The sequence below is a fragment of the Somniosus microcephalus genome, chromosome 6 (assembly GCF_052327205.1).
Source record: "Somniosus microcephalus isolate GS21.2 chromosome 6, FLI_Smic_1.0, whole genome shotgun sequence".
Classification (NCBI taxonomy): domain Eukaryota; kingdom Metazoa; phylum Chordata; class Chondrichthyes; order Squaliformes; family Somniosidae; genus Somniosus; species Somniosus microcephalus.
In genome coordinates, this window is record NC_140992.1 from 205,646,932 (window position 1) to 205,673,100 (window position 26,169).

General features: G+C 44.3%; 1 protein-coding gene across 6 annotated transcripts in view; it reads left to right on the forward strand.

Annotated features, from left to right (window-relative positions):
• plekhg4 (pleckstrin homology and RhoGEF domain containing G4) overlaps positions 1-26,169 on the forward strand; it is a 318,289-nt gene that overhangs the window by 232,052 nt on the left and 60,068 nt on the right. For 4 of the 6 annotated variants that reach the window (XM_085991271.1, XM_085991272.1, XM_085991274.1 and 1 more), the window contains exon 14: positions 16,330-17,339. In XM_085991271.1, coding sequence (XP_085847397.1) covers positions 16,330-17,339 — 1,010 coding nt within the window. The remainder of the gene's footprint in view (positions 1-16,329; positions 17,340-26,169) is intronic. The other 2 variants (XM_085991275.1, XM_085991276.1) reach the window with 2 other exon arrangements.

The window sequence follows — 26,169 nt, forward strand, 5'->3', positions numbered from 1 at the left end:
TCCTTCCCCGCTCTCTCTCTCTCTCCCCTCCCTCTCTGCTCTCTCTCTCCCCCTCCCTCCACGCTCTCTCCCCTCTTCTCTCCCTCTGACTCACCTCGGTACCAGAACGGAGTATATCCGACACCGGAGGCCGGGTGCCCATCGCTCGGAAGCGAGCCCGGGGTTCCTCATGTTTAACCAGATGCGCCTTTGGACCCAGTGGCCGGGCGGCAGTGGAAGGCCTTTCGCTCCGGACTCCCGTGTCCGATTTAGGTCGGGGACGGCTCGTTGGAAAGCCCTGGGTTTCCTGGTCCTGCACTAATGGCAAGAGCGAGAGGGAAGAGGAGAGAGGGAAGGAGAGAGAGAGGGAAGGAGAGAGAGAGGGAAGGAGAGAGAGAGGGAAGGAGAGAGGGAGGGAAGGAGAATTAAAATCCCTACTTTTGTCTGTTTCCGCGCAGCCGGCCAGAGAAAGAAAAACAAAAGAGATGAAGAGTCTAATTTAAAGCAGCCTCTCCCACGCTGAAGGTGAGAGCCGGAGGGAGATTTTGCGGGTGAAGAGGGCGGCCGCCATTTTGTGAGGCACTAATGGCAGTTTGAAAGATTAGGCCTCGCCCACACACACCATGAAACGCCCCCCGTGACGCAGCACGCTCCCCCCGTAGGATTGGTCAACTTTCACGTCACTCAATGCTAATGAGCGGATTCCCCCGTATGATTGGGCAACCGCTAATTAGCGGATTTCTGAACGTTTTTTGTATACTGTCCGAACAATTTTTGTCTGACCAAACAGTAAATATGCCTATGAGACTCCCCTAATCATAAGCTTTCTTTTGATATAACATATGTGTAGGTACGCTCTATAACTTTTGAGTGATGCCCCGGACAGACAGACAGATCGACCGCTTTATTATATACTCGCTGGGGGGGAGCCCGGCGTTGCTGGGGCTGTTTTGGGGCCGGGCGGTTTAAATGGAGTCCCAGGCTTTTGGGCCCTGTCTGTGTCCCTTTGTGAATCTGCTGCCGGGCAACATTTCTACCTTTTAATACCTTGAAAGATGAAAGTGAAAGTACTTATAAAACGTTTTTGGTAAATCTTATGTTATTTTTAAAAGAGATACTAACTTTTTCAAAGCTGGATGATCAAAGTAGTTTGAGCTGGAAGCTGAAGTAATGGCAGTGAAACAATGGCTGCCAGATCCCTGAGATGAAAACGATTAGTCCCGCCCACACACACACACACACCGATTGGCCAACATCAGGGGACCGTACTGTAGGATTGGTCAATCGTGACGGCACAGGATTGGTCGAACCTTGACGTCAGTCAATCAATGCTAAGTAGCAGATAATGAGTTTAATTTTGAAGGTTTTTTGCATAAGGCGGCGAACAATTTTCGTGTGGACCGAAAAGTAAATATGCTTATGACTGTCCCGGAAGCGTAAGCTTTCTTCGGAGGTAACGCGCGCGTAGGTACGCTCTATAACTTTCGAGCGCATAGCCGGACAGACGCACACCCGAGGACAGAAGGACAGACAGGACAGATAGACAGAAGTATCCGTTTATATATATATAGACTAGCTGAAGTGCCCGGCGGTGCCGAGGCTTTTTCGAGGGGCATGTTGTTTTTGTTGGAAGAGAGAGAGAGAGCGACTGGGGGAAGAGAGAGAGAGCGACTGGGGGGAAGAGAAGAGAGCGACTGGGGGGAAGAGAGAGAGCGACTGGGGGGAAGAGAGAGAGCGACTGGGGGGAAGAGAGAGAGCGACTGGGGGGAAGAGAGAGAGCGACTGGGGGGAAGAGAGAGAGCGACTGGGGGGAAGAGAGAGCGACTGGGGGGAAGAGAGAGCGACTGGGGGGGAAGAGAGAGAGCGACTGGGGGGGGAAGAGAGAGAGCGACTGGGGGGAAGAGAGAGAGCGACTGGGGGGGAAGAGAGAGAGCGACTGGGGGAAGAGAGAGAGCGACTGGGGGGAAGAGAGAGAGCGACTGGGGGAAGAGAGAGAGCGACTGGGGGAAGAGAGAGAGCGACTGGGGAAGAGAGGAGCGACTGGGGGGAAGAGAGAGAGCGACTGGGGGGGAAGAGAGAGAGCGGGTGGGGGGGAAGGGAGGGGGGGTGGGGGAAGGGAGGGGTGGGGGAAGGGAGGGCTGGCGGGTGGGGGGAAGGGAAGGGGGGGCGGGAAGGGGGGCGGGGATGGGGCCGCTCTGAGCCCCCGCCCCACACTCTCGAGAGCCATGCTCTCCAAGCCCCAGCCGCCCCGCCTGTCCGAGCCCAGCCCCGCCCCCCCCCCGCCCGAGCCGAGCGCGGAAACACTCACCAAGGCCTGAGAGCACTGTCGAGAGCCCCGCCCCCCCACCCGCCCGAGCCGATGCGCGGAACACTCACCAAGGCCGAGAGCGCTGTCGAGAGCCCCGCCCCCCCCGCCCGAGCCGAGCGCGGAACAGAGACGCCGCGTCTCGCCTGCTGCACGCGCACCCTGACCCTCGTGGCTGACGCATTGTCCTGGGTAATGTGACACGGGGGGGGGGGTGGGTGAGGAGCTTAGCAGAAGCCCAATCACCTAGCTCGGGCGTGGCTGGGCAAGAAAGGCGCAGGCTTTCAGGCCTAAGAAAAAAACGGGGAAAGGTAGGAAAATAATGTTCAGGTTAGAGAAAATATTTACAAATGAGTGATTATTTTAAAAACAATTTAATAAATTCAATTTTATTTTGGTGGAAATGTATATTTGAAAAGAAAGACGCAGAAGCAGGAAAAAGAATGGAAGCAAGATGGCGGCGACTCACCTCGGTTCAGAACGATAAGGCCCGCCCACACCAAAGCGTAGGATTGGTCAATCGTCCGTCACTCGACCGTAGGAGGGCCCGGCCGCACGCGGCAGGCAAGCCGCCGTACGATTGGTCGACCTCGAGGTCACTCTGTCGCTAATGAGCGGGATAATGAGATGCTAATGAGCGATTGTTAAGGTTTTTCGGAAACCGCGGGCGCGATTTTAGCCCGGCCGAAACGTAAATACGCTTAAAACCGTCTCGGAAGCGTAAGCTTTCTTTGGAGGTAACGCGCGCGTAGGTACGCCCTGTAACTTTCGAGCGCATAGCCGCCCAGACGCACACCTGCAGACAGACAGAAGGACAGACAGACAGATCGACCGATTTATTATATATATAGAAGATAGATATATAGATAGATAGATAGAAGATATAGATATAGATAAGGCCCCACAAATAGCAGTATGATAAATGGCCAGTTGATTTTTTTGGTGCTGTTGGATGAGGGATAAATGTTGACAGGACATGAGATGAAACTCCCCTGCTCTTCTTGGAATAGTGCTATAGAATCTTTTATAACTACCTGAACAGGTAGATGGGACCTCAGTCTAATGTCTCATCTGAAGGATGGCACTCTGACAATGTAGCACTCCCTCACACTGCACTGAAGCACCAGTCTTAATTATGTGCTTGAGTCTCGGATTGAGGCTCGAGCCCATGACCTTCTGAATAGAAGCAAGTGTACCACACGTGTGCCAGAGCTACCAGTTTCAATTTTATGGTTCCTGCGGATAATTAAAATAATTTCTAATACAGTAAATGTCATTTTCTGAAGTCATTAAATGCCACAGGATTGAGTAGCAAACTACAAATGGTAGGTTATATGCAATATATAACACTCATTGAGTCATTCTATTTTTGCTGCAGTTGGCCACACGGGCAAAATTTCGAGGGTGAATTAGAACCATTCTCCCATCACTTGTACAGGTTGAAGAGGACAGTTGTCTTGATAGTGATGCATCAACATTCACGCTGCATAAAAGTTTTATCATTCTGTTATGTTCATTTTCACTTTGTTCATTTAAAAAAGAACTACGTTTTTCTGAATTTGGATTGCCTAAATAACCTCGGGTAAATTTATAATTAAATGAAAAAGGAAAGGGGTCTAAAACTTGGTTTTGACTAAAAATTTTGGGGAAAGTGTTTGGTGACATACCTTGTCACTTCAGTTTTGAAAACAGTATACATTAAATACGGCAGATTGGATTTGGCACTTGACAGCTGCTGAATTCATGGGTTTCTCTTTGCATTCCTAACATGATTATTAGGGTGTGATCAATTTCCTTACAGCTCGTGAAAGAAAGCTGCAACACATGCCTAAAGGGGGAAAGTCTGCATCTGTCACAGCTTGAAAAGCTTAGAGCTTCTGTATTGCATGCTCATTTTTATTATAAAGGTCAACTCTATTACCTTTTATTCATGAAAAATCAAATGGGGGTTTACTTTACTTTGGAGGTTAAGGAAGACAGAAATACTCAATGTGTTAATGTGTTTCAGGGTAAATTTTGTTTCTGTATATTTCTTGTGACGGACAATTGAAATAAACAGCCAAATAGACGTATTTAAATGTTTCTGGAATCAAAACCAGATTGCATGTAGCATTACAAACAGAAAATGCTGGAAATACTCAGCAGGTCTGTCAGCATCTGTGGAGAGCGAAACAGAGTTAAAGTTTCAAGTCGATGACCTTTCATCTCACCTGGTCATCAACCTGAAACGCTAACTCTCTTTCTTTCTCCACAGATGCTGCCTGACCTGCTGAGTATTTCCAGCATTTTCTGTTTAAATTTCAGATTTCCAGCATTCGCAGTATTTTGCTTTTGCTTATAGCATTAATGTGCAAAATATTCCTTAAATATTTCATAGAATCTTGCATCACAGAAGGAGGTTATTTGGCCCATCATCTCTGTGCCAGCTCATGGAAAGGGCTATCCATTTGAAAATGTAATTTTGCAAATTAATTAGATATTGTAACAGTTTTAGGTTTTAAGTCATCCATCCAACATCCTGCATGTATATATTTTTCACACAACTTCAAATAGTGCCTTTAATGTAGAAAAATGTCCCAAAATGCTTCAGAGCGGTCTAAAGAAAAACTGATGACCAGGCAAAGAAGGAAAGTTCAGGATGGGTGACCAAAAGCTTGGTCAAAGAGGTCTCTTTTAAGGAGGGTGTTAAAGAAGAGAAGGGAGGTAGAGGTGCAGAAGATTTCGAGATGGAATTTCACAGCCTGGGACCGAGGCAACTGAAGGCATTGCTGCCAAAGGTGGAGAAAAGGGAGAGGGAGGGTTACATAAAAGACTGGAATCAGGACCGGAGAGTTCGGAGGGGGGTTGGGGGGGGTGGTCGTTGGGCTCAGGACAGTTAGAGATTGGGAGGGGCCAGGTCCTGGATGGATTTAAACCGGATAAGAATTTTATATTTGAGATGATAGGGAACTGGAAATCAATGTAGGTCAGCGAGGACAGGTGATGGGCAAGCAGGTCTTGGTGCGGGATAGAATACGGACAGCAGCATTTTTGATGAGCTGAAGTTTACGTGGGTTGGAGATTAGGAGGTTGGCCAGTAGAGTTTTGGAGTAATTGATTCTGGAGCTAACAAAGGTATGAATGAGGGTTTCAATGGCAGATGGGGGTAGAAGAAGGCAATGTTGCTCCTAAGTGAGAGCTGGGTCAAAATTTCGATTAATGATTCTTTCTTGGGGTAATGGCTGTCAAAGTGTGGAACAGTGTGTCTTGAGTATTGAAATATTACTTCATATTTTTTTGTTCATTCATGCTGAAGTGTATATGTTAGTTATATTTCTACAAGAAATTTTGGAACTTGCTTGTCTTGTTAATTTTAGCCTTGCTGCAGAAAGCTGAACAGTCTGACATGCTCCCTTGTAATAAGTGACCACTATAATTAAATTAGAGTTACAACAGGTGGTGAGAGAACCAACACGAGAAAAAAACCTACTTGACCTCGTCCTCACCAATCTACCTGTCGCAGATGCATCTGTCCATGACAGTATTGGTAGCAGTGACCACCGCACAGTCATTGTGGAGACAAAGTCCTGTCTTCACACTGAGGACAGCCTCCACCGTGTTGTATGGCACTACCACCGTGCTAAATGGGATAGATTCAGAACCGATCTAGCAACTCAAAACTGGGCATCCTTGAGGCGCTGTGGGCCATCAACAGCAGCAGAATTGTATACCACCACAATCTGTAACCTCCTGGCCTGGCATATCCCTTGCTCTACCATTACCACGCCAGGGGACTAACCCTGGTTCAATAAGGAGTGTAGAAGAGCATGCCAGGAGCAGCACCAGGTGTACATAAAAATGGGGTGCCAACCTGGGGAAGTTGCAACACAGGACTACATGCATGCTAAAAAGCGGAAGCAGCGTACTATAGACAGGGCTAAGAGATCCCACAGTCAGGCTCCATGAATATCCCCATCCTCAATGATGGTGGAGCCCAGCACGTGAGTGCAAAAGACAAGGCTGAAGCGTTTGCAACCATCTTCAGCCAGAAGTGCCGAGTGGATGATCCATATCGGCCTCCTCCTGAGGTCCCCACCATCACAGAAGCCAGTCTTCAGCCAATTCGATTCACTCCACGTGATGTCAAGAAACGGCTGAGTGCACTGGATACAGCAAAGGCTATGGGCCCCAACAACATCCCGGTTGCCGTGCTGAAGACTTGTGCTCCAGAACTAGCCGCGCCACAGCCAAACTGTTCCAGGACAGCTACAACACTGGCATCTATCTGACAATGTGGAAAACTGCCCAGGTATGTCCTGTCCACAAAAAGCAGGACAAATCTCATCCAGCCAATTACCGCCCCATCAGTCGACTCTCAATTATCAGCAAATTGATGTAAGGTTTCATCGACAGTGCTATCAAGCGGCATTTACTCACCAATAACCTGCTCACTGATGCCAAGTTTGGGCATTCGGCTCCAGACCTCATTACAGCCTTGGTCCAAACATGGACAAAGGAGCTGAATTCCAGAGGTGAGGTGAAAGTGACTGCCCTTGACATCAGGGCACCATTTGACCGAGTGTGGCATCAAGGAGCCCTAGTAAAACTGAAGTCAATGGGAATCGGGGGGGGGGGCGGAAACTCTCCACTGGCTGGAGCCATACCTAGCACAAAGGAAGATGGTTCTCCTCAGATAATGAAGCAGTCTATGCCCGCATGCAACAAGACCTGGAAGGCGTTCAGTCTTGGGCTGATAAGTGGCAGGTAACATTCGCGCCACAGAAGTGCCGGGCAATGACTATCGCCAGCAAGCGAGAGTCTTAACTACTGCCCCTTGACATTCAATGGCATTATCATTGCCAAATCCCCCACCATCAACATCCTGGAGGGTCACCATTGACCAGAAACTTAACTGGACCAGCCACATAAATACTGTGGCAACAAGAGCAGGTCAGAAGCTAGGTATTCTGCGGCAAGTGTCTCACCTCCTGACTCCCCAAAGCCTTTCTACCATTTACAAGGCACAATAAGGAGTGTGATGGAATACTCTCCACTTGCCTGGATGAGTGCAGCTCCAACAACACTCAAGAAGCTCCAGGACAAAGCAGCTCGCTTGATTAGCACCCCATCCACCACCTTAAACATTCACTCCCTCCACCACCGGCTTACCGTGGCTGCAGTGTGTACCATCTACAAGACGCACTGCAGCGACCCACCAAGGCTTCTTCGGCAGCACCTCCCAAACACGCGACCTCTTCCACCTAGAAGGACGAGGGCAGCAGGCGCATGGGAACACCACCACCTCCAGGTTCCCCTCCAAGTTACACACTATCCTGACTTGGAAGTATATTGCCGTTCCTTCATCGTCGCTGGGTCAAAATCCTGTAACTCCCTCCCTAACAGCACTGTGGGAGTACCTTCACCACATGGACTGCAGCAGTTCAAGAAGGTGGCTCACCACCATCTGTTCAAGGGCAATTAGGGATGGGCAATATATGCTAGCCTTGCCAGCGACGCCCATATCCCATGAACGAATTAAAAAAAAATAATGGCAGGGCCATCTCAACCACTGCATCAGGTACGATAGTGGTTGTACTGCTTTTTGCTAGTTCTTTGGTTAATATTTTTGTAAGGACTGCTTATCAAGGTGAAGAGCGCCAGGATCAGGGCGTTTAGCATATTGTACTCAGGAATTCCCATGTTTTGTATACCATCGCTAAGCTAGAACATAAGAAATAGGAGCAGGAGTAGGCCAATCGGCCCCTCAAGCCTGCTCCGCCATTCAATAAGATCATGGCTGATCTGATCCTAACCGCCAATCCACTATCACAGGACTATCTCCTGAATCTAACAGAATTAGACACACGAAACAGGAGCAGGATCAGGCTACACGGCCCCTGGGCCCGCTCCGCTACCCACAGGGCCATGACCGATCCGAACCTAGACTCATGTCCAAATTCCTGCCCGCTCCCCGTAACCCTTAATTCCCTTTTCTTCTAGGAAACTGTCTATTTCTGTTTTAAATTTATGTAATGATGTAACTTCTTTTGGGGCAGCATATTCCATGGACCTACCACCCTCTGAGTGAAGTAGTTCCTCCTCATCTCAGTTTTGAAAGAGCAGCCCCTTATTCTAAGACTATGCCCCCTAGTTCTAGTTTCACCCATCATCAGGAACATCCTCCCCGCATCCACCCGATCCAACCCCTTCACAATCTTATATGTTTCAATAAGATCGCCTCTCATTCTTCTGAACTCCAATGAGTAGAGTCCCAATCTACTCAACCTCTCCTCATATGTCCATCCCCTCATCCCCGGGATTAACCGAGTGAACCTTCTTTGTACTGACTCGAGAGCAAGTATGTCTTAAGTATGGACACCAAAACTGTATGCAGTATTCCAGGTGCGGTCTCACCAATACCTTGTACAACTGAAGCAATACCGCCCTATTTTTATATTCTATCCCCCTAGCAATGAAAGCCAACATTCCATTGGCCTTCTTAATCACTTGCTGCACCTGCATACTAACCTTTTGAGTTTCGTGCACCAGGACCCCCAGATCCCTTTGTACTTCAGTACTTTCCAGTTTCTTGCCATTAAGATAATAACTTGCTCTACGATTTTTCCTGCCAAAGTGCATAACCTCACACTTTCCAGTATTGTATTCCATCTGCCAAATCTCTGCCCACTTACTTAGCCCGTCTATGTCCCTTTGCAGGTTTTTTTATGTCCTCCTCACTCACTACTTTCCCTCCCATCTTTGTATCATCTGCAAACTTTGATATGTTACACTCGGTCCCCTCCTCCAAATCGTTAATATAGATTGTAAAGAGTTGGGGACCCAGCACTGACCCCTGCGGAACACCACTGGTTACTGATTGCCAGTCTGAGAATGAACCATTTATCCCAACTCTCTGCCTTCTGTTAGATAGCCAATCCTCTATCCATGCCAGAATATTACCCCCAATCCTGTGATTTTTTTATCTTAAGCAATAATCTTTTGTGTGGCACCTTGTCAAATGCCTTTTGGAAGTCTAAATACACTACGTCCACTGGTTCACCTTTATCCACCCTATATGTTACTTCCTCAAAGAACTCCAGCAAATTTGTCAAACATGACTTCCCCTTCATAAAACCATGCTGACTTTGTCTTATTAAATTATGATTATCCAAATGTCCTGTTACTGTCTCCTTAATAATGGACTCCAAAATTTTACCTACCACAGATGTTAGGCTAACCGGTCTATAGTTTCCAGCCTTCTGTCTACTGCCCTTTTTAAATAAGGGTGTTACATTTGCAGTTTTCCAGTCTGCCGGGACCTTTGCTGAGTCCAGGGAGTTTTGGAAGATTATTACCAATGCATCCACAATCCCTACCGCCACTTCCCTCAAGACCCTAGGATGTAAGCCATCAGGTCCAGGTGATTTATCCGCCTTGAGTCCCATTATTTTACCGAGTACCACTTCCTTAGTGATTTTGATCGTGTTTCTCTTCTCCCCCCCCCCCCCCCCTATAGCCCCCTGCTTGTCCAGTGTTGGGATATTCTTAGTGTCTTCTACTGCAAAGACTGATGTAAAATATTCATTCAGTGTTTTTGCCATCTCCATATTTCCCACCATTAATTTCCCGGTCTCATCCTCTAAGGGACCAACATTTACTTTAGCCACCCTTTTTCTTTTTATATAACTATAAAAACTCTTACTATCTGTTTTTATATTTTTTGCTAATTTACTTTCATAATCTATCTTCCCTTTCTTAATCAATCTTTTTGTTATTTTTTGCTGTCTTTTAAAGTTTTCCCAATCCTCTATCCTCCCACTAGATTTGGCTACCTTATATGCCCTTGTTTTTAGTCGAATACTATCCTTAATTTCTTTACTTAGCCACGGATGGCTGTCTTTTCTTTTACACCCTTTTCTTAGTGGAATATATTTTTTTTGGAAGTTGTAAAATAACTCCTTAAATGTACACCACTGATCATGTATCGTCTTACCCTTTAATCTATTTTCCCAATCCACTTTACTCAATTCCGCTCTCATACCTTCATAGTCTCCTTTATTCAAGCTTAGCACGCTTGTTTGAGATCCAACCTCCTCACCCTCTAATTGAATATGGAATTCAACCATGTTATGGTCACTCATTCCAAGGGGATCCTTTACTAGGACATTTTTAATTAATCCTGTCTCGTTACACAGGACCAGATCTAAGGTTGCTTGCCCCCTGGTCGGTTCAGTTACATACTGCTCAAGAAACCCATCCCTAATACACTCAACGAACTCATCCTCAAGGCAGCCCTGCCCAATTTGATTTGTCCAATTAATATGATAGTTAAAATCCCCCATAATTGTAGATGTTCCCTTATTACAAGCCTCAACTATTTCCTGATTGATACTCCGTCCAACCGAGTTGCAACTGTTCGGAGGCCTATAGACTACGCCCACTAGTGTTTTTTTTCCCCTTATTATTCCTTATCTCCACCCAAACTGTTTCATTATCCTGATCTTTTGACCCAATATCATTTCTCTGTATTACAGTGATTCCTTCCTTTATTAACATAGCCACCCCACCTCCCCTTCCTTCCTGCCTGTCCTTCCTGATCGTTAAATAACCTGGTATGTTTAATTCCCAGGCATTGTCACCCTGCAGCCATGTTTCTGTAATGGCCACAAGATCATACCCATATGTAGTTATTTGTGCCATTAACTCGTCTATTTTGTTACGAATGCTACGTGCATTCAGATAGAGAACTTCAAATGTGTTTTGTGACACTTAGTTCCTGCTTTTGCCCTTTTTATTACTTTACCTTTTACTCCATACCTTCTGCCCCTTCCTGACACGCTCTGGTTTTTAATTTCCCCACTGCTACCTAAGTCTATGACCTTCTCTGTTGTCATTTTTATTATTTGCTCTCTAGGAACCTCCCCCCCCCCCCACACTAGTTAGTTTAAAGCCCTCTCTACAGCCCTAGTTATATGATCCGCCAGGACTCTAGTCCCAGCACTGGCCAAGTGAAGCCCGTCCCAACGGAACAGCTCCCTCCTGCCCCAGTACTGGTGCCAGTGTCCCAGGAAGCAAAACCCATTTCTCCCACACCAGTCTTTGAGCCACGCATTTAACTCTCTTATTTTATTTGTCCTAGCCAAATTCGCTCGTGGCTCAGGTAATAATCCAGAGATTATTACCCTTGAGGTTCTGTTTTTTAATTTGACCCCTAGCTGCTCATACTCCTTTAACAGAACCGGCTTCCTAGTCCTATCTATGTCGTTTGTACCAACATGGACCACGACGACTGGATCCACCCCCTCCCACTGCAAGTTTCTTTCCAGCCCAGAGGAGATGTCCTTAACCCTGGCACCGGGTAGGCAACACAGCCTACGGGACTCTCGCTCTTGGCTGCAGAGAACTCTATCTATCCCCCTAATAATACTATCCCCTACCACTACAACATTTCTATTTACTTCCCCCTCTTGAATGGCCCCCCATTCCACGGTGCTGTGGCCAGGTTGCTCATCCTCCCTGCAGCCCCTGCTCCCGTCCCCACAGGGAGTAAGAACCTCGAACCTGTTGGACAAGAGCAAGGGCTGCGGCTCCTCCAACACTACCTCCTGGATCCCCGTACCTGCCTCGCTCGTAGTCACACCTTCCTGTCCCTGACCATGGGATACATCTGAATTAATTAACTTCATAGGTGTGACCACCTTCTGATAGACAGAGTCCAGGTATTTCTCCCCCTCCCTGATGTGTCGCAGTGTCTGAAGCTCAGACTACAGCTCATCAACACGGAGCTGGAGATCCTGTAGCAGCAGACACTTGTCACAGATGTAATCACCGTGAACCTCAATGGGGTCTACCGGCTCCCACATCTCGCAACAGTAACACATCACCTGCTCCATTCTATGTAATTAATTAAATTTTTTATTGTTAGTTATGGACACCCTCTACCCGATTATAGATGTTAATATCCCCTTTAATTCATTGGATTTAAATTAAATCAATCCCTCTAATTACACCAGTTAAATGGTTTACCAACTGTCGCCACTACAGCACAGAGACCCTAGAAAAAAACCGCAGAATTTAAGCTTGTAATGAAAAGAAGAAAGAAATACTCACCAACCAATCACTTACCTGCTTCCTGGTGACGTCACACTTGGATTACTTTTTACCTCTCTCCTCTGCTGTTGAATTGGTACGCCTCGCCTCACCTCACTGCTCACACCCAGGTCCGATGCTCTGGTCGGGCCTCGGGTCGCTGCCGGTTTTAAGCTCCGCCTCGCCTCACCTCACTGCTCACACCCAGGTCCGATGCTCTGGTCGGGCCTCGGGTTGCTGCCGGTTTTAAGCTCCGCTTCGCCTCACCTCACTGCTCACACCCAGGTCCGATGCTCTGGTCGGGCCTCAGGTCGCTGCCGGTTTTAAGCTCCGCCTCGCCTCGTCTCACCTCACTGCTCACACCCAGGTCCGATGCTCTGGTCGGGCCTCGGGTCGCTGCCGGTTTTAAGCTCCGCCTCGCCTCACCTCACTGCTCACACCCAGGCCCGATGCTCTGGTCGGGCCTTGGGTCGCTGCCGGTTTTAAGCTCCGCCTCGCCTCGTCTCACCTCACTGCTCACACCCAGGTCCGATGCTCTGGTCGGGCCTCGGGTCGCTGCCGGTTTTAAGCTCCGCCTCGCCTCACCTCACTGCTCACACCCAGGCCCAATGCTCTGCTGTTCGTTGCAGCTTCCTCAACGTGCCCCTGCAATATAAATTGACCACAAATTAAGACGAGCATGTCCTACTGCTCCAATAAAGTGACATTTTCTTCTTTCAGCGACACTTGCCTCTGAGTAAGATCATCAACTTAGTACCAAATAATGAGCAGTTTGTGTTGTGGCCACGTATCCACTAAGATTTAGATTGAGACTGACCAAATTAAGTTTCCTGGAACCGTATCACATTTTAGAGCAGAGGGATTCATATAGAGCTCCCAGCAATGAAACAGTGTGACACCAAGTTTCCTGAATGGTCTGTTAGTAAATGCTCAGTGGAGACACTTAAAACTCAGCCCATGACTTGCATATGCTGCAAGGGGGAATCATCTCATCTTGCATCATCACAGCCTGCCCACCCTCACGAAATGGAAGATTGTAGGTTTTCTGTATCGAGTCGAACAATCTAGGATATGTCAGTGATTTTTAAAAGTGCTACTTTCCATTCTTCTTTTCACTGGATATCACTATTGGTGCAATCATGAGCAGTGTGAATAGGCTTGTTGTTAATAAGTGCAACAGCATAGTGTGCTATCATCAGCACAAGCTAACGAGCAATATTCTGTACTGCTAACGTCATAAGAGTGCTGTATCACAGAATGCTGGAACATGAGTTTCTATTAACATTTGCCACTTTTTGCCTAATATTAATTGGTAGCTGTTACAGAAAGGACACATAGAACAGCTCAATGTAACAAAACATTTTTGTGTACTGACCTCAAACACCATCACTTCATAAGTATTGAGACATTTAAGGGTAATTTGTACAGATCTACAAAATTCAATATCACGTAAATCCTTATTGGAAAGGTTTTTAGTCTTGCTTGCAGTTACTGTTATGCAAAAACTCATGACAAAGGGCTTCGATAGACTGCATAAAGCTTCCACTTGTGGGTGAGTCCAGAACAAGAGGGCATAAATATAAGATAGCCACTAATAGTTAAAACATTTAGGAGGAATTTCTTTACACAGAGTGGTGAGAATGTGGAACTCATGCCACATGGAGTGGTCGAAGTGGATAGCATTGATGCATTTAAGAGGAGACTTGATGCATGCACAAGGGGGAAAGGAGTAGAGGGATACAGGGGCAGGGTGGTAAAAGATAATTAGAGTAAGCGGAGGCTCGTGCGGAGTACAAACACCAGCACAGACCAGTTGGGCCGAAGGCCTGTTTCTGTGCTGTAGATACTATGTACTTGTATGTAAAAATACCATGTTGCTGATCATGGCTTTTACCAATGATCTTTCCTAGTTCATGTTTGAATAATTGAAAGCCTTGTTCTCCCCTGCCCCTCCCCTAAAAAATGCGCTTTTATTTCTTTACCTTGCACCATCACTCAAGTGAGGTCTGCCTGTTCCTAGGTCAATTCTAGTGCCAATCTTAGTACAGCTGCTGCAAAATCCACAGGAGCAGAATTCACTTCAGGTTTTCCTGCCTGTGGGGAAGTGCCTGTCTATCTTCCAAAGATGACTCAGCTGAACTTATAGAAAATGTCTTTAAATCAGAGTAAGATTGACCTGGGGCAATTTATTGGTACACCAGGCGATTCAATTAAAATAACTGATCAATTTAGTACCACTTCATCAGCTAGAACTTTCTCCATGCATTCCATTTATTCCATGGCTGGGTTTCTTGCATGCTGAGCTCCCATTCTCTGTGATTGCCACGGGGAATTGCCTACCAGAGGCCAAGTAACACAGGGAGAAGAAAAACTAATGGTATTGGTGTGGGAACAGGCTAGTTTAACCTTGGATAGTGCAGGAAAATCAATAGAAAGAGGAAGGCAGCAAAACATAAGTACATTTTAAGAGGGATTCTCACCCTGAAGAAAAGCTGAATTAGTAGCTTTTTCACTAATAATTTGTGCGCAATGCAATTCTTAACACTCGAAGAAGAAATAGACATTAATCAGCCTTATTCTTCATGTGTTTTGGCTCAAACTCTTATTTTGATTTTGTTGAATTTTTGTGCTGATCATGGTGAACATGTCAATGATGAGGAATGGAACAGTTTCTTTCTTTTGGTATCTAATGGCAGCATTAAGCATTCCTGGGTCAGGTGCAAAATAAATCTCTTTCAATTCTGTCCAATAATTTGACTTAATCCAAAAGCGCCTTTTACTGTATCAGCATAATTTTGTCTACTTTCCACACCAGCAGCCTTTACAATATGATTGTCAATTTAATATGAATTTATGCAAAGTTATGGTAAGTTTTGTGCTGTTGGCTCATGTCTTTTGGGAACTGGATTGAGACTTCCCAACCTCATTTCACATGGGACCCTTATAGCCAGCAATGAGAGAAGGCAATCATCACTTCAGGGTAAACTGGATTCAAGCACAGATGAAATTGCCTTAAATTCTGTTAAGAGTACACCATTTTAGTCTCTGCAATAAAAATATATTGAAAACGTTGGGTTGAAGAAGATTTTTATTCCGCTTTATAAAACAGTTAATAAGAGTTTCTAAAATAGGTTAATATATTTGGAAAATTTAGACCTCAGAGATTAGCTAGGGATGTGCATTAAGCATAACAGGAATGATATTCTTTGTTCCTTGAACTATGCTGGTTTATTGGATACATATTAATATTGTGTGTAAATAGGTTTTTATATTACTTACATCAGTGTTACATTTGACAAAAAGATCCTGAGTGAAGCACCTTTGTTCGGTACTATTGCACTGTGTAATCTTGGCATGATGAATGACATTTAGCTTGTAGGCAATTGCAGCTCAGCATAGCTGTTATGTCACAGTTGGTTCACATCTGCCCTTGGAGGAGGTTATGTTTGAGTCTCGGAACCAAGGTCTTGAGAATTGTTTGCCAGAGGAAAAGAAAGCATAGTCACCTTGAGCTGCAAAAACAGACTGTTGTGGGTTTGTTAGTATCATAAATTTGTATGTTTATCTACACCTACAAAATATCTGGATCATTACAGTATATAGTGAGTATTGTATTAAAAAAGAAAAATTCTTCTGCAATCAAAGTTATGCACCTTTTCCATGAGATTTTTGTGAATAGAAAATTCATCATCTCTGTCTCAAGCCTGTAATATATAAATATAATAATAGGATAACCTTTTACCATGGTTATTTATCCAGTAGCCACTGGGTTTACTTTGTGTCTATCACTAACTGTGCTAATAGTGAGTAATCTGTTTTGCTCGTTTTAAAAGTCCTTAAATACCCCCAAATGTATTTTGTGCTAGAGCTCTTAACCGTTTTGTACTTTCTCTTTTTCGGTGACAACCTTAATCTTGAGAAATTTTGGAATTTGTTTTTACCAATTTGGTTGCTAAGCTGATTTGTCTTTATTACAGGCTTATGAGTGGGCCCTAGAAGGTATGCGGCACCTTGGGTGCATCAGCATGGATGACTGTAATTCCCCAGAGCGCTGTGGGCCAGTTGTGAAATATCTGGAAAATCATCATCGTCAGCATCCTGAAATTCCAGATGCAAAGTTTCAAGAAATGAAGGAATTGGCATGTGAATTAAAAAATGAGAAGGGGATGAAACAGTGGAAGTTTGCTTGGTCCAAATGCCAAGAGACAAAGCTCATCTTTGAAAAGAAGCTAGAAGCTGCATTGCGGACAAGAAAGTCATTACCATCAGACCGTAGGCTTTCTGATTTTGATAGTATGAGGAATGAGAGTGTTAACATAGGACACAGGAGGCATTCAGATGGTATGGAGCAAAGATTACAGTGTGAGCAGGGTATTGCAAGCTCAAACAGTAGTATTTATTCTCTGAGCAACAAGTCAACACATTGTGGTGTGTGGCAGAAAGACAAACTCTCACCACAGTCTTCAGGCAGTTGTTACAGGACTCTAACTAATGAGGATGTTTTTGTACCTGAAGCCATTCTCAGCAAAAACTCTACCCCCCGTTTCCAAGGCTTTGATCAAACGGGAGCAGGGAGAGCTTGTGCTTCTGTTCATACGTCAACACCAGATGCTCATAGACTATTGCACAGTATCTCTGATGAAGAAACCAACTGTGATAGTAATATTGACTCGTCTCATATACAGTCCAGATGTTTGTCAACACCAGATTCCCAGAATCAACATCTGAAAAAGCTATTACGGAAAGCACAGAGCTTTGACTTTTCACCCAGTGATACCTTCAGGTACAATTCATGTCAAAGAACCTTTAGTGAACCTACAAGGCGTGGAAACACAGGGGTGTTCATTAAAGGGCTAGAAGTGAGCAGCACTGAACTTAATGATAGACCTTGTACCTCCAGGCAGCAAGCATTGTTTAATTGGACTGGAAACCAGGCAGAAGGCCACAGAAGTTACACTCCCTTACCAGAGGCCAAGGCTAAGGGCAGGTGGGTATTAATTTCATCCAGGAGTAATATAAATTGTGAACCATTCAGCTGAGTACTGTGTTTATAAGTGGGACATATACCAAAACATTACAATGGTATTTCAGGAATATAGAGGAAATGGCAACTAAAAATGTTTATCCCTCAAATTGCAGGCTAGAAATTGGACTACGTTGCACCTGTTTTATGAGCGCAACGAGGGCCAATTTCGGGGACCAATGTCCTGCGCCCCAAGGACATCTGGAAGACGTCCAACCCAATATTGAATCAGGCCTATTTTGAGTCGCCTGGGGCGGTCGCCTAAAGCAAGCATTATGACCACTTACATATGCTCCACTTGGATTTTTCGGGCGTGGATGGGGCCTAGCAAGCAGTCGTGACCAAAATGGCAAGTTTTTTTTACATGATTGATGTAGGGCCAGGAGGAACAGGAGTGCTGCTGGCCCGCGGTTGCCCCCACTTCCGTTTTTCTGTGCCTTAGTTTCAGGCCACTGCCGGTGAGGTAAGCGGCCTGACAGTCATCTTTATAAAATGGGCAAACTGCCTAATAATGATAATAAAGCCCAATTTCGAACGGGCCTAGGGCTGACTATAGAGTTCAGGCCCAAAATAGGGCACAAAGGAATTTCCACCCCTGCATCTTTTAACCTTGTTATATTGTAGTATGTAAACTGGAACAGCAACAGTATCAGCAAAATATACTATAACACTACAGTTTATCACAAACTGGCACCAAACTGAAACTGCCATGGTGCCAAAAGCCAATATATTTTTCCCATCTGGTCTATGGGATCCAAGATCCAAAGGCATATAATATATAGACACATGCACGCTCAGTTGGGAAAATTTTAACTTAAATGTAAACTTCTTTACTATGCAGCCAGCAGCAGATGTTTCTCAAATTTGTCACTTATGTTTTTAAAAAAAAAGTACTTTTGTAAATGACCCCCCCCCCCTTATAAGAAACTACTAAGATGGGGACTTGTAAAATGTTCAATTTTGATTTTGGGGGGAAAAATATTTATGGAAAGCGTGCACTTGTTCTGAATATTGGCCTTTGTTTCACAGTGACCGCTTAATATTCGGAGAACTCTTATTCTTGCTGCAGCAACTTTCTCAATCAGTACCTTTTTTATTAGTTGTACCCAACCTTTTTTTAAAATCAATTAGGAGTGGGAACACTGCCATTTATCCCCTCCCCCTTCCCTGGGATACTGAGGCTAATTGTAGCACCCTCAATAGTGCCCTAGCTGAGATTGGTAGCTGAACACATGCTGTCGTATGCAATATTGCAAGCAATACAATCAATAAACCATCAGTTAATAACAACAGAAAATGCTGGAAATACTCAGCAGGCCAGGCAGCATCCGTGGAGAGAGAAACAGAGTTAACGTTTCAGGTCTGGGACCCTTCATCAGAACTGGAAAAAGCTGGCAATGTAACGGATACTAAGCAGGTGCAGAGACAGGGGTGGTGTTAGGAGGGGAGGAAGGAATTGAAAGAATATATTGTGCTTATGTAAGAGGCAGGAAAAATAAAATGTTGCAAATGGGAATGGCAAAAATCATACAGCATGAAAAATTGGGGCAGGGTTTATTATCTGAAATTGTTGAACTCGATGTTGAGTCCGGAAGGCTGTAAAGTGCCTAATCGAAAGATGAGGTGCTGTTCCTCGAGCTTACGTTGAGCTTCATTGGAACAATGTAATAGGCCGAGGACAGAGAGATCAGAGTGGGAGTGAAGCGGAGAATTAAAGTGACAGGCGACCGGAAGCTCAGGGTCACCCTTACGGACTGAACGGAGGTGTTCCGCAAAGCGGTCGCCCAATCTGCGTTTGGTCACCCCAATGTAGAGGAGACCGCATCGGGAGCAGCGAATACAGTATATTAAATTGCAAGAAGTACAAGGAAATCGCTGTTTCGCCTGGAAAGGGGTGTTTGGGGCCCTGGACAGTGGGAAGGGAGGAGGTAAAAGAGCATGTGTTGTATCTCCGCCTGCACGGGAAGGTGCCAGGTGAAGGGGAAGGGCTGTTCGGGGTGATTGAGGAGTGGACCAGGGTGTCGCGGAGGGAGCGGTCCCTACGGAATGCTGAAAGGGGAGGTGAGGGGAAGATGTGTTGCTGCCTGGCCTGCTGAGTATTTCCAGCATTTTCTGTTAGTTCAGATTTCCAGCATCCGCAGTATTTTGCTATTGCAATCATCAGTTAATGCTCAGGATGAAACAATACAAAACAAAGGATGCATATTTCTGCGGGAAAATGTGTAAATGACACTATGCATGTTAAAAGGGAACTGGCACAGCACACCATACCGATTTAAAACGAATGTTTTTAGTTTTAATTTAATATATTTTCCTGTGATATAAAAGTTGAAAATGAATTGGCTTGTTTCCCAGCGATAAGTGAATATTTGGAAGTTCAGTCAATGCTTACCCGTCAGATTCATTGTAAAAACAAATCAGGGTAGTGAATAATGAAGAGGTTGAACACAGAGCTTGTGGGAGAGTTTCCAGCATGGGTCAAGACAAATAATTTGGAAAAATAAAACCTAATTGAATTGTTCTCAGCAGGAAACCTTTTGCTTCTTATTCACTACCAATTTATGAGGCTGGCACCAGTAAATGGCAGAAATGTGATGTCACCTTCTTCCCAGGCTTAAAGTGTGACTAAATGTTTTATTGTGCTTAAGGGTCAATGGAAATTCAAAACCAGAGTAGCAATGCCAATACTCAGAAGTTTACTGTATTGAAGTTGTGTCACTTTGCTAAAGTAGACAAATTGTCTTGCATCAACTAATAAGGAAACACTTTAAGGTACATAGATATTGTACTTTATTGAACTTGGCTCTGAAAGTTTTCAGCTGCTTAAGTGTCATGGTCATTAAATACCAAAATAGTATGTTAGCTATAACCTTTTCAGAGATATGCATTTATATATTTACATTTTGTTGATGGAAAATCTGTCTGTTGTAGTTTAAACCATAAGTAAATATCTTAAACGTTAACTATACAAGTTACTAAAGTATGTCAACTGAATAACTGGGAAGTTTGTGTCATTGTGCCACAATCTCAGCAAAGCATTTAATACAGCTATGTTTGAAGCCATCGGATACATCCTGCTTCATTAGGTGCTTTAAAAAATGAAATTTGTGTTAAACAGTGGATAAGAAAACACTCTGGAGCCCCGTAAAAAGCTTTAATTTTTTTTTAATTAAATTTTTTAAAATATTTAATTTAATCTAATTTTAAATACGTGATTTTTTTAAAATTTATTTAATGTTTAACTTTTTTGAGTGATCCTCATTCATACTTTTGACAGATCTATGTGTAGAGACCTGTCAAAAGTGTGAAGGGGGATTCCCTTCTTTGATTGGTTCCCCATGGCCCACGTGATCCCAGGGACGCTTGCGAACCGCCTGCGCCCCTGAGATAACTGGGCCTCTGCGCACGTGGACCAGGAGAGGCCCAGGATCGGTAGTCTCGGGACCTATGGAGCCAGCAGGTAAGTGCATAGATTTTTCCCGATCGGAGGCATCCGCACGCAGGATGTTTACAATTATATTAGTCATAGAAGAGTCATAACAGCACAGACGGAGGGCATTCAGCCCATCGAGTCCATGTCGGCTGTCTGTAGAGCAATCCAGTCAGTCCCATTTCCCCGCTCTATCCTCGTAACCCAGCAAGTTTATTTCCCTCAAGTGCCTATCCAGTCTCCCCTTGAAAACATTGAGTGTTTCGGCATCCAACACTTCTGTCGGCAGCGAATTCTAGGTCATCACCACTCGCTGTATAAAAAAGTTTTCCCTCACATCCACCCTGTATCTCTTGCCCAAAACCTTAAATCTGTGACCCCCTAGTCCTTGTACCATCAACTAGTGGGAACAGCCTTTCCCCATCTAGCCTATCCAAACCCATCATAATCTTGTACACCTCTATCAAATCACCCCTCAACTTCCTTTGACCAAATGAAAACAAATCCAGCTTCTCCAACCTGTCCTTGTAGCTAAGATCCCCCATCCCCGGAACCATTCTGGTAAATCTCCTCTGCACCCTCTCAAGGGCCTTCACATCCTTCCTAAAGTGTGGTGACCCGAACTGGACGCAAAACTCCAGTTCTGGCCTAACCCGTGCTTTCTAAAGATTCAGCATAACTTCTCTACTTTTATACTCAATACCTCTATTTATGAAGCCCAAGATCCCATGTGCTTTGTTAACCACTCTCTCAGTATGTCCTGCCACCTTCAGGGACCTATGCACATTAACTCCCAGGTCCCTCTGTCCCTGCACACTCTTTAAAACTGTGCCATTAAGTGTATATTGCCTCTCCCTGTTCCTTCTGCCAAAATGCATCACCTCACACCTCTCTGAGGGGGGGTACGGTAGCATAGTGGTTATGTTACTGGACTAGTAATCGAGAGGCCTGGACTAATGATCCGGAGATGCGAGTTCAAATCCTCATGGCAGCTGGGGAATTTAAATTCAATTAAATAAATCTGGAATTTAAAAAAAAAAAGCTAGTATCAGTAATGGTGAATGAAACTACCGGATTGTCGTAAAAACCCAACTGGTTCACTAATGTCCTTTAGGGAAGGAAATCTGTCGTCCTTACCTGGTCTGGCCTATATGTGACTCCAGACCCAAAGCAATGTGGTTGACTCTTAACTGCCCTCTGAAATGGCCTAGCAAGCCACTCAGTTGTGCCAAACCGCTACTACAAAGTCAGCACTGTGTACCTTCACCACACAGTTCAAGAAGGCAGCTCGAGGGCAATTAGGGATGGGCACATCCCAGGAACGAATAAATAAAATAAATTTTTAAAAAATTCCATCAGTCCATTCTGTTTGCCACACCTCCAAGTTTGGTGTCATCGGCAAATTTAGAAATTCTACTCTGTATTCCAATATCCAGGTCATTTATATATATCAAAAAAAGCAGTGGCCCCAGCACTGACCCTTGGGGAAAACCACTGTCTACCATCCTCCAGTCTGAAAAACAGCCATTTACCACAACTTGATGTTTTCTGTCCTTAAGCCAATTCCTTATCCAAGCTGCCTATTCCATGAGCCTCAATTTTGTTAACCAGCCTTCGATGTGGTACTTTGTCAAACGCCTTCCAAAAATCCATGTAGACAACGTCCATTGCATTCCCTTCATCAATCCTCCTTGTTTCTTCATCAAAAAATTAGAAGAGAAAGGGTCGTCAAAGGTAATGTGGGCTCTTTAAAAACAGATGTAAGTAATATTGCAAATGAAAATAAGAAATTTGTGTCAGTCTTCACAGTAGAGGAAGAGGATAATATATTTGACATTCCAGGGAAACTAATAATGAATCAAGGACTGGAACTCACTAAAGTTAATGTAAGCAAGGAAACAGTATTAGATAAAATAATGGTACTAAAGACTGACAGATCCCCAGGACCTGATGCTTTCCACCCCTGGGTTTTAAAGGAAATAGGTGAGTAAATTGCAGATGCTTTAGTCATAATCTTCTAAAGTCATCTTGATTCAGGAATTGTCCCTTTAGATTGGAAAATTCCAAATGTAACTGCATCATTTAAGAAAGGTGAGAGAGAGAAACCAGGAAATTATAGACCTGTTAGTCTAACATCTGTTGTGGGGAAGTTACTGGGATCTATAATTAAGGCCCGAGTGACTGAGTACTTTAAGAAATTTGAGCTGATCAGAGAAAGCCACCATGGATTTGTAAAGGGTAGTTCATGTTTAACGAACCGTAGAGAATTTTTTGAGGGAATAACTAAAGTAGTAGACAAGGGATGTCTATGTAGGCAGTTTATATTGACTTTCAGAAGTTTCTGTTAGCTAAAAATAAAGCTCATGGAATTGATGGCAAATTATTGGCCAGGTTAGGAGATTGGTTAGGCGGTAGAAATCAGAAAGTGGGGATAATGGGTATGTACTCGAATTGGAAGGAAATGACTAGTTGTGTCCCACAAGGGTCTGTGCTTGGACCTCAATTATTCATTATATTTTTTAATGACTTGGATAACACAATAGAGAGCCATATATCCAAGTTTGCCTATGACACAAAGATTTGTGGCATAGTAAATAGTGTAGACGGGAAAAAGAAAGGAAGTGCTGCATTTATATAGTGCCTTTCACGACCCAGGACATCCCAAAGCACTTTACAGCTAATTAAGTACTTTTGAAGTGTAGTCACTGTTGAAATGTAGAAAACGCGGCAGCCAATTTGCGCACAGCAAGCTCCCATAAACAGCAATGTGATAATGACCAGATAATCTGTTTTTAGTGATGTTGATTGCATAAAATTACAAAGAGACATTGATAAATTAAGTGAGTGGGCAAAACTGTGGCAGGTGGAGTTCAGTGCACGTAAGTGTGAGGTAATCCATTTTGGATCTGAGAAAGGTAGATCCAAGTATTTTTTAAATAGTGAAAAGCTCAGAACTGTGGAGATCCAAAGAGATTTAGGGATCGATGTACACAGATCACTAAAATGTAATAGTCCGGTACAAAAAATAATCAAAAAGACTAATGGAATGTTAGCTTTTATATCTAGAGGGCTAGAATATAAAGGGGGGAAGTTTTGCTACAGCTATACAAAGCTCTGGTTAGATCACATCTGGAGTACTATGTACAGTTCTGGGCACCGCACCTGGGAAAGGATATATTAGCATTGGAAGGAGTGCAGTGCAGATTCACCAGAATGTTACCAGGGCTCCAAGGGTTAAATTATGAGGAGAGATTACATAAACTAGGTTTGTATTCCCTGGGATATAGAAGGTTAAGGGGTGATTTGATTGAGGTTTTTCAGATTTTGAAAGGAATTAATAGGGTAGATAGAGAAACATTTTCATAACCTTTAAATCAAAACCAGACCATTCAGGAGAGAAAAGTTAGGGAACACTTCTTCATGCAAAGGGTGGTAGAAGTGTGGAACTCTCTCCCACTAGCTCAGTTAATAATTTTAAATTTAAGATCGATAGATTTTTGCTAGCCAAGGGTATTAAGGGATATGGAGCCAAGGTGGGTGAATGGAGTTTGGATACAGATCAGCCATGATCTCATTGAGTAACTGAACAGGCTAGAGGGGCTGAATGGTGTACTCCTGTTGCTATGTAACTCCGGAGCATGCGACCTAGGCAGCTGAAGGCACAGCTGTCTATGATGATGTACAAGACGCCTTAGTCAGAGGAATAGAGTTCGAGGGGAGGAATTGCAGTGCTGGAGGAGGTTACAAAAAGAGGGAGAGACAATGCTTTGAAAGGATATAAACATAAGAATGAGAATTTTAAATTGACGGTTTGGGAGACCGGGTGCTAATGTAGGTCAGCGAGGACAGAGGTGATTGGTAAGCAGGACTTGTTGCGGCATAGGGTATGGACAGCAGAGTTTTGCATGAGCTGAAGTTTACAAAGGACGGAAGACGAGAAGCCTTCCAGATGACCATTGGAATAGTCAATGTTGGAGGTGATAACGGCATCGATTAGGGTTTCAGCAGCACATGAGCTGAGGTAGGTGCAAGGCGGGTGCTGTTATGGAGGTAGGAGTAGGTCGTCTTTGTGGTGTTTGAAGTTCAGCTCGGGGTCGACTAGAACACCAAGGTTGTACAGTCTGGTTAAGCCTGAGACAGTGGCTGGGACAGGGGATGGAATCGGTGGCAAGGGTATGCAGGGTGCTATGGGCCATTTGCATTGTCAGAGTGTTGGGGGTCTGCAAATCGGGCTGCACACAAAATATGCGGTCCTGGTGTGCAAGGTTCTGCATCAGGAGCACCAAAGATGAGCATTTACTCCTGAGTACTTAGTCATTTTTGTTTTTGCATACATATATCTAAAACAGCTGGGTCTTGTCCTTCACAGGGCAAGACTCCAACCCTGTTTTCCCCACTGACATCTGGGTCAGATGTATGTGCTCACCTTTGGCACTCAGAGGAACTCTGATTTCTGGTGGAAATGGGAAAATTCCTGATGCTGAATTTAAATATTTAATGGCTTATACCACCCTACAGGGAATATTTAAGGTTGTAATCCAAACTCTCCCCTTCTGGCAGTCTAGCATGCACACTGAGTCGGATGAAGGCTTGTTTAAAAGTCTAGCTTAATCACTAGGATATTGGCCCTTGAACATATTGACATGATGACTGGGATGTCATCCGTGTAGCTTTTCCTTCCCATGCATACAAGATGTGCCCTTCTCTGAGGTGATGTTTCAGTTTCTTTTTCTGTTGGCAAAGGACTTGCTCAGTTTTCAATTCTACGTTGATTGCAGTTTAAATAATTTTCCCCCACATTATTGTTTTCAAGTTTTGGTACTAGTGAATACTTGTTTTACTGGGTTTTTAAAAAAATCTTTTCTTTGCCATAACCCATATTTTTTCATCAGTACAAAGTGACAAAGCCCTTAGTCTTTCAGCAAGGTATTTGCTGCTGTGGACATTGGCATCAAATATTTTGTGTTTTTTGTCCAAACATGATTTTTTTCCCCCAACTGCCATTGAATCATCTTCCCTTGTGGACACTGCAACCAATTAATGATGAGAGGGAATCATAAAGTACAGAGGTACATTTTTTTTTTTTACTTAGAGCCACTGATAAAGAAACATTCTCTGTGTCACTGCTAAGGCTAAAGCAGAGGTCTGGAGAGTTGGGAGTATAGCCAGAAGGTTTGTGCGTCTTTGGAAACCTCAACTCTGAAGTCCAAAATGTTTGTCTTGTGGTAGCATTCAACTTCCACTGCTTCCATTGAGGCAACTTGCGCTTCCAATTCAGTGATGCTGACGTTCACAAAAAGAGCTAACTCTGGCTGACTTGTACCAACTATGCCACAGTAAGTTGTATTTGATCTTAGTTAGCAT